The sequence below is a fragment of the Acanthaster planci genome, linkage group LG16, assembly GCF_054643075.1.
Source record: "Acanthaster planci isolate LZ-2023a linkage group LG16, COTS_SCS, whole genome shotgun sequence".
Taxonomy (NCBI): Eukaryota; Metazoa; Echinodermata; class Asteroidea; order Valvatida; family Acanthasteridae; genus Acanthaster; species Acanthaster planci.
The window spans coordinates 2,964,219-2,980,562 of NC_141792.1; the positions used below are offsets into that span (position 1 = coordinate 2,964,219).

Here is a 16,344-nt window from a genome sequence, read left to right on the forward strand (position 1 = left end):
AGAATGAATCGCGCGAAGAAAGCATTTAATTTGCTAAGACGCAAGAAGTCCTGATTGTATTGGGCACAGACACAGTATTGTATTGGTGTACGAACTGCGCTATTTTTGTTCCCTTCAGGCGAACGCGTACTTTTTGAAATCACTATGTGAAGAAAATTTATCGTATACAAGTGATGCTCTTTTTAGCGCTTGCGCGATGAATCCTACTTACAGGGCATTAGCAAATAATGAAAATGATTCGCCCGGGGAAGGGCGGGACTCTGAACTAAAACGATTTTCAGTTGCTAAGCAGAAAAGATTACTTTGTGAGAAGGTGAGGGCAACGTGTACGCACATCAGAAACAAAAGTGCTGTACACGGATGGGTAAACGTCCTGGTTGAGCACGATGCCGAAGTTACACTCAGAACTGTATTCGGTCCTTATTCTTATACCAGTACTCGAGGAAAAATTCGTCCAAGTAAATGAAAATAAATTCACAATTCCTAGTTAACTCTGTTTGAGCTACGGGTAGTTACGTTAGATGACCTCTCTGTGCTGCGTGGCATCGCGTTCTTACGGCAGCAGAGAATACGCAGAAAGGCATCCTTGAAAAGTGGGTTGGCGACGGCGTAGCAAAACGGATTCAAGGTGCTGCTCAAATGACTCATCCAGCCAAACACCTGAAAATGAAATAAATTATGGTAAGTGGTCAAAGCGATCGACTGTTATCCAGTAAATTAAGGAGGAACAAGTGTTGAAGGCAACGATATGAAGTGTTATTAATTAACAGAACAGACAGAGGACAATTACTGACAGCGTATGCGCTTCGCTGGTCCTATAATGGAGTGACACTAAATGGGTCGGCTCATCAATGGCTGATGACATGGTCTTACAACTGCCCCCACTTTGAAAATAATTCTGTCGCAACTCTCCCCACGTGCGCTGGTCTTGGCCCAAAAGAGGGATTGTCGCAGTTGTCAATAGAAAAATCTCATGCTGACGCAGGAATTTGGGACACCTGGTTCACTACAAAGTGGACGAACTGCGACGTAAATCTGGCCTCTCGGCTCTATCAATGAGAACGGTAGAGTTTTTCGCGGCAATATAATGGTACAACGTGCACTAGTTTCAAGCTTGAAGCTAGCATGAAGTATCCGCCCTGAGCAGAAGCACCCCCTCATAGTTTGAAAAAAGCTATTTTGGTCGGACGGGCTCATTTTCTTGGTGACAATGCGACTGTAACGCTTACGTTTCATAGACGCTCGTGAACCAGCAACGTTACATGCACCAGCACAGGAGACTCAGTTGCTAGGGAAACTGCCTTTATTTAAACCAGCTCGGCCCCAATTTTCCGATATTTTACCAATGAACTCGGATATGAGTAATGACTTACCAGTATTAATTTTTCATGCTCATCTATGCACTCGTCTTGTTTAAACCGTATGCTTTACGCAAGCTTTAGAAAGAAGCTTCAGCAAAACAGTGTATCAACTTCTATCACAGCATCAGTTTGGAATCCCCCTCAACTGTAAAACAAACAAAAAACCCAACAAACAAACAAAAGACGACTGAAACTGAATGCTCTTAAAACAACACTCACCTTGAAGATAATATTAATTGACGGCGGTAAGCTCTCTGGGTACACTGCTGCCCACAAGGCAAACACCGACCACGGCATGGCAGACACGATCATGGTCGTGAAGACAAGGGTGAGGGTGCGGGTTGCCCGTTGAGTGGCCAAACCACTTGCGCGTTTGGACGATCGTCTAAAGTGGGCAGAGTGGCCTAGTCTGTCGTGGGGGTGACGATACCCTGTTGAAGGCGCAGCCTGCTTTTGTGTTAGCCCAATCGTTCCGGGGTACTTTGCCGCTTGAACGCTGTTTTCCAGAGAAACCTCCAAGGCTGGGTTGCTCATTCCCTGGGAGACTGCAACCGAGACGCTAAACACAGAGGAGGCATTCTCCGCGTCTCTCGCTTGTTCGGGTAATTCGGCGTCAGAGCAATTACTTGTCGAGAATGGTACTTTGTTTAACGCCTTTCTCTTGAAAATGGCCCCGGAGACGGTCGGTTTTGCATTTCCTCGGTTTTTTGCGAGACCTTTGCGAATAATAGCGCAGTAGACTAGAGTGTACAGGACAACAGCCAGGCTCATGGGTGCCCAGGATAGAGAGAGCACCGTAAATGTCAACAACCCCGGATAGAAGGCGTATGGGCCGTGACAACTGGGAGGTCGCACCCGAGAGATGACCCCTGCGTACGGTAGAATAATGAACATTGGAGTCCACAGCATGACAGGGATGAAGTAACCGAGGAATATCAGGAAGCATGCGTGGCCCAGCGTCTTCTCCGACAAATGCTTCAGAGGCATGTTGGTCGCCCGGAAGCGGTCGTAGGAGATGACGAGCGTCATCATGAAGGTTGCTTGCAGGAAAATGTGATAGACATACAGTGTGCAAGTGCAGTAGTCCTCACTGAAAGGCCAGTTCTCATTGTAGTCTTCCAAGAATCCTAGTACAGGCAAAACGCCGCCACAGACCAAGTCTGCAACTGCTAAGCCTACGATGTAATAATTGGTATAGGTGCGCAGTCTCTTTGTTGTTGCGTACGCATAAAGAACTAAAACATTCGCCCAAAATGTGATGAACCAGACAGCTGCACGTATCACGGCGAAAGCAATTAGCCACGTGGATATCTTTGGCGTATCTTGGACAGGATTGGATTCGGTATAAAGCAAGCTTTTGGTCAGGGTGCTTTCATTCAGTAAGTAGTCGGTAGTGTTAGAAAGCACTGTGGAATATGATCCATTCAGGGATTCCATTGTCACTGTTAATACCAGGCTGCTGTCATTGGGCCATTCTGAAAGACCTTCACTCGACACGTCGTCGGACTCTGTTAGTAGCGTGAACAACCAGGATGTACCAGTCTCCATACTGGACAGAATTCCAAGAACTTCAAAGGTCAGTTTTGTTCTAAATTGAATGTTCGATGTGTCTGCTAATCATTCACAACGCAGGAGTTCAACAGAGAGACATACTGCTATCATGGCAAACGGAATTTTGTTACCACTTTAACTCCAAAGTTTGACAGCTTTTTGTGGCATGATACATCGCGACGTTGTAATATCTATATCAGACTGCTTTTCAAATTTCCGTGAGTTTAGACATTCATTTTACTCAAACCTTCATTCTGAATCCGGCCCACGTCGATAGCTCCTATAGCCTCTTAAGTCGATCTAATGGGTCATTTTGAGCGCACAGCAATCCTTGCATTTATGCCTGCTCAACGTACAACGTGCTCGTATGGGGATGGATTCCGAGCTGCCTCCTTTTAAGAGGATATCGCTTTCACTTCATACTCGCATCTGCCACCGCCATATCGCGTAGATCTGTCTTCCCGTCACTTGGGATTTAGAAAAATCCGTTGATAAAAGAGACACTAGAGACGATAAGACACTGTGATGTTGGCCTCTATGGAGCAATTAGATTGCTGAGGCGACATTCCACGACAAAGACTCCTACAATTTTGACGTGTTTGAATATATCTTATATAAGCGTGGATGTCTCGGGGTTCAATCTACGCGGGAAGATAATGACTGTAACTGATGAAACATACAGCAATTAGTACGCCTGTAATTAGATTTCTTGCATTGAAATCGATACGATGATGTTGCTGATACTCCGAAGACGGAAAAATGAAAAATGCCGCGTCTAGTATGGCATTAGGAAGTGCGTATACTTTCTACTTACAGCTAATCTGTTACACAAACTTGCGATTCAAATGACAGCGAAAGAGCTGAGCGCACAGCACTGAAGTTATAGCCAATTACTGCTTCATCTCTCGGTTGTTAATAGCCTTTTAAATTCACTCTTTAATTCGCCTGGGGTTATGATGTGATCCCTTCTGTCCCCATGCGCGGCTGAATAAAAGCTTTACACATCATCGTGTGGTGGGGAGGGTGGATTCATCCAGCGCAGCTGTGAACTCTCTCACATTCTCTGAACCCATCTTATCCCAATGGGCAGACAGGCTGCATCTTGCGTCTACAGCTAAAATTTAGAGCCCTGTTTTCATTGGGCGCCTATTGAACCAATCTTTGCTAAAATAGGTACTAAACACAAACAAGTTATCTCCGTAGTTTTTTTGTTCACAGATCAGTGGACGACGCGTCGGCTGGTTCTCTATTAGACTTGAAATGAAGTTGTTAATCAGTCGTGTGTGTGGTCTAGAACAACAGATATGAGCGAGCATGCTTCGTCGTTTTACAATTGCCTCGGAGCCTGTTCACCGTTGCTGCGATCCAGCATGCCTGGCTGATTCGGCGCGGTTACAACGCGTGGTCGTGGGCTGTTCAGTACCACTGGTTTCGGCCCACGTCGGCCCGTGACCCCACTGTATGGAATCCCATTAATGTGATTTTTTTTCGCTAGCATGTAGGTGGCGCTTTTTTGAAGGTAGCCGCAGACTTGATGACCTAATTCTATCTTGTAAACGATTTATGAAATTTCGAGCAATTTCTTACGGTACGTTGTGGAAAAGGCTCAAGTCTCTTGAGATATGCATATAATTTATGGAGTCTTTTTGGTAGTCGTTGCGGTAGAACTAGTTTTGCGTGACATACGATGAACACAACTTCATCAGACTACACATTAACGAACCCTTCTTCGCGCTGGCAACAGGACAGTGTCCTTTCGTGACTTCATGCATGAAGGTCTTCGGTGCCTCTCCGACCAACTTGACTGCGGAGTGCTTTCCATTTCCCTGAAAATCATCAATTAATTTTGCTCTGTTTATGGTAATTTTTTGCTTATGTGATACAGATAAAACTATAAAAGGCGAGGGAGAAAGGAGTACCCAGTTACTTGGATTGCATAGGTCTGGCCGGCATTTGCCCTTGAAATCATTAGAACACAAAAGTTGCAGAAGGAACAGTGCTGTCGACAGTTGATACGGTGTGGTTATTTCCCCTTTCCAAACTAAACGACCTTCGCTAGTACTGTACGTGATGCCACTTTCCATTCCATGACTCATATAACAGTTCCTGAACGGTCGATTCGATTTCATGAATTAGTTTGTCGTGGAACTTTCCCCCACTTCACGTTCAATGATTTTCTGAAATTTGCATATGATTTAACTCTTCACTTTGACATAAATGTCACAAGATGAGCTGGTATGTCATTATTTTGGAGCAGGTTACAACCATCCTGAAATTTGTGGCATTCTGGAGATTCGATGCGTGTGCATTGTGTGCATTGTAGGTATTGAATCAAATTGCACTCAGATTAAACTCAGCTTAAACCTTTTTATTCCTCGGTCCTCGAGCTTTTAGGCAAAAAACATTTGGAGTGGAAGGCGACAAAACATATAAAAATATCAATTGCCAAATTTAAGAACGGAGGATGAAAAAAGAAAATTCTTCACCTGTGTGTAAATTCCCTATACCGAGGGGTGAATTTACCCACGCTTTGGATTTAGCCCGCTGCCGTCTCGGCCACGGTACCCGGCTGTTGATTTGAATAGGAGCCGTGCGTCCATGTGTTTATGTATCTGTGGTACTCACCCATTGATATCCATTATAGCCCGGATGGGACATTGCGTCAAAAACGCGTCCCGCGTATGCGTATTTTCAGGAGGGTAAATAACAAGCGTTGCGAATTTCTTGGCATGTACTTTCAAATGGAGTTTTTCAAAAACTGCTGCAATCGTCCAATTCGGAAGAAAACTGCACTTGAATTTGGAAAGAATAATGGTTGAGGTGTTCGCAGCAGTGAATTACCGGAGATCAACGTCAAGTTTGAAGGAAAGAACAAAAGGAAATGTGAGTCGCACTTTTTTAGTTTCAGAAATTTTCTCAAATTGAGTTGTATGGAAAAAGAGAGTTGTTGACCACCTCCCCTTTCACCCCCTTTCACCCACCAGCGCCGGGGATTCCCACTTTACTCACCATGACCTTTCGACCCCGGTGAACTTTTCTGTAAACAACTCGTGACGTGCACCGTCTAGCACCGATCGCACAAACAACCTACCCCGTAACTCTCAAACAAAAAAGGGAATTCCCCTCGCTACAAGGCTCGACTTGCCCGGTTACGTTTTAAAAAGCTTTCTCGGGCGGTAATTGTGTATTCTCAGGTACGACAAAACTCCTATTTGGCCTGTTTAATAAATAAAAGTGGGACTCGTTTATACCTTTTACCCCGGCCTCGTTTAAATTGACTGGTGCGCTTCTCCACTTGATAAACGTCCACGGGCCAGACCGGATCGGTTGCCCTTCTGACGGTGCCGCCCTCTTGCTCACCCGGGTAATATAAATACCGAACGACCACGTCTGGAGGTAATTCACGCAACGCACTTTTAGCAGGTACACTAGGTAGATATATAGTAAAGATAGCGGTAACACCATGTATTTATCTCTTCTTTGAGTATCCCCGGTTCTTCTCAGAACCACACATACTCAAAGAAGAGATAAATACATGGTGTTACCGCTATCTTTACTATATATCTAGTTTCTTTCACCATGAAAACCTTTAAGTCTTATAGGTACACTGGGTGCTTGTTTCACTCGGTCTAACTTGACGGCTTCTGCAGGAACAGCATCAGTAAAACGCGTTTTTCCTCGTTCAACGATTTCACGACCTGGGGCAAACGTTCTACCCATTCTACGTTTCGCTCACCCACGTTTAACATTTCTTGAGCGTATTGATGGCCGAATAAATGCTCGGCTAATGTGCGGTTAAACCTTTCCACGATCCCCTGCGACCTATGAACACTTGAATTTCTACTTTGTTTTCTTTTGTCAATAATTTTTCAAACTCGCCTTTAAATTCAGATCCCAAGTCTACCATTATGAATTTGGGCCAAGTCAGAGGCGATCGCTCGTAAATTTGTTTGCTCGCTACGCTCACTTGCTCGGCGGTTTTACTGGTCAAGGGTTCTGCTTCTTTATACCGCGAACCCACGTCTATGATCGTTAAAGCGTATTTAAACGTTTTTCTTTTAACGTGGTCCCAGGGTAAATATAATATATCCATTTGATGCGCTTCGTGTGGTTCGACCGATTCTGATTGCAAAGTTATTGGTCTCGATACGTACGCAGGTGCGGGAATGTATATTTGTCAAATGGCCTGTTTTTTAGCCAGTTTCTAATAACTGATTTGTCCGCACCGGTCTTTTCGTGTAGATGATCGAAGGCGCTTTCTCCTCGCCAGTAGCCTTGCGGGCTGTAAAAGAGTTTTTTAAAAGTTTCTTCCATTTTAAATAAAGTTACGCAAATCGATAAGCTAAGAAACCAACTAAAGCTGTCCCACCTAAAATCCAGACAAACTCACGAATTTTTTTATCATCGGTGGGCGCGTAAAAATCGGGCAATTTAGGTTCTGGTGGTAACGGCATTATATTTTCACCCGTCAATTCGCTCTGAGCTCGTACGCTTCGTCCACGTTTACAAATGTTTGCTGACTCGCGCGTTCTTGTCGCATTCGTTCGTCCAGAAAATCTTGCATGTGTACGCAGTTTTGTTCCCAGGATTCCCTTGTTTGCGCCAATTGCTCTAACGCAAGGTCGTGACGCTTTCGTTCTTCGTCCACTTACGTTTTGATAAACTGCTAAATAAAAAAAATTGAGCCCGTGAATGCCAGGGTGTTTACCGTAGCTCCTCCAACCGTCATTAAAGCACTGGCCATTTTTAAAATAAGTAAATTAAATGAATAGTGAAATTAAAGATCAACTGTCAGAAATTCAAGCTGACCTAAGCAACATCGAGCAAATCCTGGGTGACATGTGTGCCGATATCGATCACGTTGGCGATATGGTTTTAGAAACCCTAAGTAAAACATTTAGAAAGCAATACGAAGATCTATTTTTCGTAGGGTTTTAACGTTAATCGCGTTTTCTTTCCTCTGTAAAATATTTCAGTAAAATAAAAATCGTAAAATATTGTGACGAAACAGGGGTGGGCATGAATGCCAGTCTAAGGCATGAATTATGAAGCACTGCGTTGACCAATCAGCGTTGTGTAGAGCACTAGGTCCGGGCGCTTGCGGCGTGCTTAGAACGCGCACAATCGGTTAGTGAGTTTTGCTGCTGGGTCGCAGAGCGGCAGGATCGTGGAGGACGCTGTCTACCGTTCTGTGCTGTGACTGTGCGAGGTATAGCGTGGACGCTGCACCAGAGGCGCTGCGTGTAGTGAGTATAACTGGTAGGTGTAGGTGCGAACCTTATTGGGTCTAGATTACTTTAGTGATAGAGCTGAGTGTCGTTAACCTAGGCTGGGAGCTAGTGTTCTTTGCTGTTGGATTGCTTGTCGTCTGTAAGCACTGATATTGGGGTGATGGCTGGAAGGCAATCTTGTCATTGGGCTAGCTAGCCTTGAGGTTTACTTGATGTACTCAGATCGCTGTGAGGGTAATTTCCCTTTCGTTAGATCGACCCTGTTTTGCATGACACTCTGTGTTATTTGTGTGAGGGCTATCACTATTTAATGAGGTAACCCTTGGGTTGTAGACTAGCTGTGTTTAAGTTAGTCGGATAGTTAGTTAACCACGTGAGGCATATTGTATTGCCTTGATTTATATGATTTATATACCTTATTGATTTTTATTGCAATAAATCAAATACTTGATTACTGTCCTTGGAAAATCCTGTGTCACTGTGAGGTTTATTTAGGTTTCCCTGTGTCTCATTACTGTATTACCAGATAAAACCAGTTTTTCCTAATTGGTGGTAAACTTCCACCCAGCGAACTGCTTCTAGGCTTAGTCCGCCGTTCTTTAACTGATATCCCCCCTTGTGTCAGGGTAGCTCTTCATCCTTGCTCAAGGTTTATAAATATATTTGTGGGGTTGGGCCAGGTCAATTCCATCCCTGACCCGGCCGGTTACTGGGTCCACCACAAGAGGTGTCAGTTGCATTCGCCACAATATAAAACTTATATTTCCTATCAATATACTAAAAAAGTAGACTCGAGTCGCAGGCTTAAAGTGCCTCGCGCGATCAAAGGCGAAAGACGCAAAGTAACCATTACCCATAACCGAGTACGATAGCCGTGGGTCACATGTTAAACGTAAAGTTCCCGGCTTCAGGCATGGACGACGTATTTGTACCCGTTACCGCCAAACTGGCTTTTAAACTCGATCTAGACGGAGCCTCAGATAATAACCGTACCGTGTATAACAACATGGCGAGAAACCTGGTTTCAGAAATAAACGTGAGTCTACAGGGAAATAAAATCGTACGTTACCGAGATGCGGACGTGTTTCATAATTTTAAGGACAACTGGGTACCTTTGTCGCAGACGAAAAATATGGCGTACTTTGGTTTGGAAAAAGAAAACGGGACCAAGGTGCGTCTAAGGGCTGGCGATGATAATGCTGCTTTGAACAACGGCAAGGATAAAGCAATTGCCGACGCTTTCAAAAATCGATATGCAATTCCTATCGACACGCCGATGTTGCCGGGTATTCCCCTTTTTACCCGTCGGGTTTTAAAGAGACCCTTAGTATCAATTGATACGGCCACGATAAAGTGGTTAACTCTCAGACACCGCGGCCGAGTTCTCAATTTTGGATTTGACCTTGGAATACGAAGTCGTCACAGATCTGGCGCAGGCTTTGAGGAACAAGCATAAGGGGCCCGTTTATTATCTATTTGACGGGGTACACTCGTGGAAAAAATAAATCAGACACGTTATGGAATATCAGCATTGACCAAGCGATCAAGAGCTTAAAAGGCGTTTTGATTTTATTTAGAAACCCGGCTATTAAAAACCTGCAGAGATTTTACAATCCGCATATCAGTAAAACGGTCGTCACGGTTGAGGGTAAGCTAAATCAACTTTATTCGCAGAGACTGTTTGAGTATCAACATTGGAACAAAATTAGTAAGTGCTTCGGTGACTCGGATACGGATTCGGAAAGAGCGGGGGTGAAAGATTTAAATCTAATCGGAATTTGATATGGCTGACTATTTGAAAGATAAATATGGCTTGTGGCTAGATTTCAGAAGTCCGGACGATAACTCGGCTCAGAGCTCAGGTAGACCACTCGGCGGCGGTGAGATATATCAATTCAAATGGAGCGCGAGGCAGAGACCGCGGGTCCGTTGACGATGTACGTGTTCTTGGTTATGGATCCCAACTAACGGTGGAAGATGGGAATTTGCGCTTTGATCGTGGGTAAACGGGTAGCGGAAAAACAAATTGGATATTAAATTTATTAGAGACTGAATATAGGGTTGCGTTTGAAGCTATCATAATTATTACATCAGGTAACGCGATTCTAAGTTTATACGCGCGTTTACTCGGACTTGCAACCCCGGTCGAATTTTTCGGGTTTAACGTAAACTTAAAATCAGAAGAAGCGCTAACAAAAGAATTAACGGGGTATATCTATCGCCATTAGCAGCTACGTTAATTACGACTAAGCATCTATCGAAAAATAAAAATGCTTCTATTATAAAAGATGTCGAAAAATATAGAAGCGACGGAAGTGAGCCCGAACGAAATGAGCTCAGCACCAACCAGCCCGGTAAAATCTAAAATTCAGACGGTAACTAAAGCTAAAAATCCGAAGCGGGTGGAACCAGGCAAGAAATTTGCCAAACATAATAAAGAGATGAAGGCTACAATAAAATTAGGCGAAGCTAGTGAACCGAGGGACGGCTATAGAGAACAGAAATTTAATCCTGGGTGGCTTAGCGATTGGTGCGGTCGCTGTATATTTAATTTGGAAAAATAAATCAACGCCTATGAAAGTTGAAACGACCAAACCAATTGCTCAATTAGCGAGCGGCCCGAAATTTTAGAAATGGAACAAATTTAAAAACTCCTTATATTAAAAATGAGTAACGCTAAATCAATCGACGTAAAGGAATTGCCAACACGGCCTTGAAGTTTCAGCGATTTCCATAGGTTACGCTATGCTATCGAGCAAGCTATTTAAAATCAAACCACCCGATTTCAATAAATTATCTATAGAAGACGCGTTAAAATTGACCGCGAGCCTACCCACCGCTTAAAGTTGTTTTTTAAATCGTTTGTTTTAAAGTTAAAGTAAAATGGCCGAAGGAGGATTTGAACTAGAAGATTTTACGACAACCCCGGAAGGAGAAGACTTTTTTGACTTTTCAAATGGAAGATTTATTTCATTCCATTGAAATGAACACCAATACAATAAGTTACAAAAAATTAGAATATTTACAGATAAAAGATTTGTTTAACACAATTAAAAAAAAACAGAAGAATGTATTAAGAGATACAATATAGCCGATAACAACTGTTAACAGTTGAAATTATTACAATCGACTAAACGACAGGTGGGGTGAACAAAGGAGAAAAACAGCAGCAGCAAAATGTAGTCAGGAACATTGTACAATACATGGAAGGAAATATACACTATTGACAAAATTAACAAATGAAAATATTCTATGTGGCTCAGGGAGGGTTACTGGAAGGAGAGGTGGAGGGCCTGCGTCATGAGGCAGAGGGACTACGGCCCATGTCTCGCCGAGGCGAGCAGCTGCCCCGGATTCAGGCCGGGCTGAGAGAGGGGAGGTGGGAGAAGGGGCGGAGTAGGCCACCGGTGTCTCTGGACGTGGGTAATTCTGCCCACTGCCGTGGCCAAGCTCCTGGAAGGGAAAGGGGAGGGGGATAGAACAGTGATTAGATGAGCCTTGTTATGGTACGATTGACCACAGTAAAGAGAGAGTCGTTAATATTGCATTTATCTAAAGATTTATAAACAAGGAAAAAGACACGTAAATAAAGTTGAAAACAGATCACGTGAAAAAATACAAACGAAGAATGAATGCAAACAAGAAGTTACTAAATAATCATAAGAAGACCAAGAATCACAAATTAAAGTACAAAAAGATCATTAATTGGAAAATAATATACAAACGAGATCACTGACGAGAAGGATTTCAATACATTTGTACTAATGTCAAATGTAACCAAAAGTTTGTAATCAAGGACAGAAAAAAATTAACTGATGAACAAAACTAAATTTAACAAAATGACATGCAACAGAATTGTAAATGAGAATTAAAATAAAAGTAAATACTGACAGGAATAAACGACTACGAATTTTACCAAAGAGTACTCTTGAATAAACAGAAGTAAAATACGCATGTATGTTAAAGTAAGATAATCAAAAAAGAAAGAGATACGCAGAAAAAAAATGTAAATACGAAGAGAAGCTTAGCAAAATTTTCACACAATAGTTACTCGTTAAATATATATGAACGACAGCGGCATTGAAGGGAGGGGAGGGAAGAAGGGTAAAGGGAGGGAGGGAAAGGGGAAAGGGGATCCTGGCATCAATGGTGTGGGAATCTTAAACGCCCACAGTCGGGAATCCCCGGTTGGGGAGGGGTAGGACCGCCGAGGTGGGCTGTGCGCAAGGCACAACGTCCCGATCCTTGGAGGGGTGGGAAAAATTCAAGGAAAAACAAAAAGCTGATAACAGTGCACATACAACTACACAAATGTATGAACAGTATAATAGGTAAGTGAAAAGGAAAAAGGAGCATTTAACGTTAAGTAACAAAAACTAATGAGAAACCAAACTTACAAAGTATAATTAGATTAAAGAAACAGATAAACAGTGGAGACAAAACTCGAGGGTCTCACCCGGGAGCAGAAGTATTACACTACGCTTCGGTTGCACGAACAGCCACTCCCGGGGAGACCCATTAAACATGGTAAAGAAATTCTCGAGAAAAGATACAAATTTTGGGCATAAAAGATTACATTGAGAAAATTAAGACAAAACATGATTAAAGACTTTCCGACACACTGAATTTAAACCCATGTATAATCCAAATCGAAGTTTATGTGGTATAATAGATCAAACACAATTTACGACAAGAAGCAATAGGGTAAGAAAAGGCCCGCGTCATGGGACGGTAGGATCCCCTCGCTCGACAAAGCGAGCAGCCGTCCCGGACTTGGGCCGTTAAGAAGAAAAAAGCAAGAAGACAGTGATTAGATCAGCCATATTTCTTGTCGTTAACTACTGTAAAAATAGAGTTGTTAGTATACCATTTTTTGAAAAACAGATCAATAGAGGAGTTCAAGCGGTGATAGTGATATTCTATGACGATTTTTTTATTTTAGGCGGTGGGACCAGACGAGAAGAGGATCGGAAAAGGCAGTAGAGCTATAGGACCAGTAGAGGACATTTTTGAGGCTGACGATGAGATAATTTGCGAGCTTGATCGCTTCCCGGTCTCGACTCCTGGCGTTTGGGATCAGGATCCAGTAGAGGTCAAAGTTGAGACGGATATTGGGAGGAAGACGGGAGAGCAGGGTATGTAGTAGATTGAGGGCTGGTTGGATGGCAGGGAACAGAATGAAGAGGTGGACGACAGTTCCTTCCTCACTGCACCATCCGCAGGAGGGGGAGATGTCAGAGTTGAGATGATGAAGAACAGGGAGAGAAGGCAGGAAGTTGTGAAGCAGACAGAACTGAACGTCGCCTTCTTTCTTGAAAATAGGAAACTTTTAGATCTGATTCCAGGGGATGGAGAGACTGCAGTTCTTGAATAAGTCGAGTCGATGCCAGTGTGTGATTGCGGTTGGAGGGTGGGAGTTGACGGAAACGTTAAGGATGTCGTAGAGAGTCTTTGAAGATAGCAAGAGTCCGTTGAAGTCAGGAGGGATGAAGAAGGGTATCGGAGTGTCTGGAAAGCAGGGGACGGTGCGGAGAGGGGTCGGAGGAGAGAGCAGACCGGAGAAGCCGATGAGCGACGGAAAAGACGAGCGGAGGGCGAGATGTAGACGGTAAAGCCACTTGTCGATGAGGCGGAGGGAAGGACGACGGATTCTCGAGGAGACACAAGGCAAATCCTCGGCTTCCAGCCAGCGACCGGTGGAGGGGTGGAGAAGATGGCGGACGATCCTGATCCCGCGCGAGAGGAGCCGAGAATAGGTGTTCCCATCGTCAGCCGCATGTTCGAGAAGAGTACTATTGATAGGAATGTTGACAACATGGCTGACCGAATCCAAAGGTATGTCAATCCGAGCTCCGGATGCCGTCCAAGCACGCAGTAGCTCGCCGTAGAATGGAGGAATGCTGATGAAAAATTTTGGTTCGAAATTAATTTGAAAAAGTTGAAGGTCATAGTCGAGTTTCTTGTAACGCCGGAGAAAATAACTGACCATGGCGTAGGCAGGATGAGGGCAAAGATCAAGAAAACGTTGAACAGTGGACATTCTGTAGACGAGTGTTCGTGCTTGGAGGCATGCAAGACCGAGGCCACCCCTGTTGGGTCTTTGAAAAAGAATTTTTTTTAAGATAATATCTTTTCCCAGACCAGACGAAGTCGACCAGCAAATCTTGGAGTTCGCTCAGGACATTTTCGGGGGGAGAGAGAACGGCCAAGACGTGAAAGAGTTTTGACGCGGCTAGTTGATTGGCAAAGAGAATTTTGCCTTTAAAGGACAGAGTAGAAGAGAGACGTTTCCACTGACAGAGAGTTTTGCCAAGTTTTTCTTTACAGATAATCCAGTCTTGTTTGAGAAAGTCGTGTTTCCTAAGCGAACTCCAAGAAAAGTGAGACCTTGATTGCTTCACTGAAAGTTCAGGGGCCCGTTGACTCGTCCGGTCCACGAACCGACCCACAACCCCTGGGATTTTTGAGTGTTTAACCTTGCAGCAGAGGCTCTGCTGAAAAGACCATATTAAATTTGTGCTCAATTATTTTAAAACCAGCGTAGGAGGTGACAAAAATGGAAATGTCGTCGGCGTATGCCGAGACCGAGCAATATTTATCAGTACCGGGAAGGAGAAAACTGTGATGATTGAGATTTTTACGGAGTTTGTTTAAAAAGGGTTCTATCTCAATAGAGTAAAGGAGGTTTGAGAGCGGGCATCCTTGGTGGATGCCCTTGTCGACGGTGAAGGGTGCAGTCAAGAAACCACACACCTTTACCAGGCTCTCGGCGCCATTATACAAAAGTTTAATATATGATATAAAAGCGTCCCCAAAACCCATGGCTCTGATAGTATCAAACAAGACATCGTGGTCAACGTTGTCGAAAGCTTTCTTTTGGTCCAAGTTGACCATGGCTACAGGAACATCATTAAAATTACAGAAATTAATGATATCTCTAATGAGAGAAATGTTATCAGAAATAGTCCGACCAGGAATACAGTAACTCTGGTCCCGGTGTACCACATTACCAATAAATTGTTTGAGGCGATTGGTCAGCAACTTGGCTAAAATTTTATAGTCCGTATTTAGGATGGAAACTGGATGCCAATTGGCTACATCAGAAAGTTCTCCCTTTTGGGAATGAGCATAATGACAGCTCGACGAAAGGTATGCGGAAGAATTCCGGAGCTGCAAGCGAGGGAGATCACAGAGAGAAAATCGTCTTTGAAAACAGGCCAGAAGGACTGAAAGAATTCCGAAGTGAGACCGTCCAGGCCGGGAGTTTTATTTCTGCCAAGTTGCTAGACCGCTGCATCCAGTTCTTCCAGACTCGGAGGAACGTCAAGATCCTCCGAATCGGTAGGGTCAAGTTTCGGTAAATCATTTAAAATTTGGTTCAGGGCACCCTCGTCAGTTTGAGGTCGACTGTACAGGTTTCGATAGAAATAGCGGACATAGTTTTTTATTTGAACGGGATCGTCCGTAAGATCACCGGGGGGAGGACGGACACTCGATAGAGATTTTGACTGAGAGTGAGATTTTTCTTGGTTGAAAAAGTAAGAAGAACAAGTGTCAACCTCATTGACATGTTGAAAACGGGCCCTGACGAAGGCACCCCGAGCTTCATTATTAAGAATCTTATTTAATTGATATCTTTGTTCGTTAAGAATACATTTGGTATCGTCATTAAAATCTGGCGCAGACACAAGGTTTTCTATAGTTTTGTTAATCCTAAGCAGGGTGTCACGTTTTTCTTTAGCTACTTTCGACCCGTACATTTGGATGAGAGTTTTTATTTGAATCTTGTCGAAGTCCAACCACGAGCAAATGTCGGGGACTTCATTTTGTCTCTCCCTCCAGCCAGTCCAAAGTCTGTTATCATTTCCCTGTAGGCCCGAGCGTCTAAAAGAGAGTTATTAATATGCCAATAGGCGCTCCCTCTACAAGTGGAGGAAGGAAGCTTAATGGTGACGATCACAGCCGAGTGGTCTGACAAAAAACAGGGAAGAATGTTATACATAGAGACGGAGGACAAAAGAGTAGTGGGAAGATAAAAATGGTCCAGTCTGGCTTTTAAAAAAAACACCATACTGGCTGGAGGGGTTAACTCTGTACCAAGTGTAGTTCTGTTCATCAGGGTTCCGTCTGCGCCAGACGTCGTACAAGGACTGTCTGTTTAGAATATTTTTGAGAGCCAAGGAAATTTTGGGGCGATGCTC

General features: G+C 43.7%; 1 protein-coding gene across 1 annotated transcript; it reads right to left on the minus strand.

The window, feature by feature from the left end:
• Positions 1-483: 483 nt before the first annotated feature.
• On the minus strand, positions 484-3,202 carry LOC110990794 (muscarinic acetylcholine receptor M2-like). The gene is made up of 2 exons (XM_087147583.1): positions 1,581-3,202; positions 484-660 (listed from the first exon to the last, which is right to left on the minus strand). The coding sequence occupies exons 1-2, from the start codon at positions 2,907-2,909 to the stop codon at positions 484-486; spliced, it is 1,506 nt and encodes a 501-aa protein (XP_087003709.1). The 5' UTR covers positions 2,910-3,202.
• Between the last annotated feature and the right edge of the window lie 13,142 nt (positions 3,203-16,344).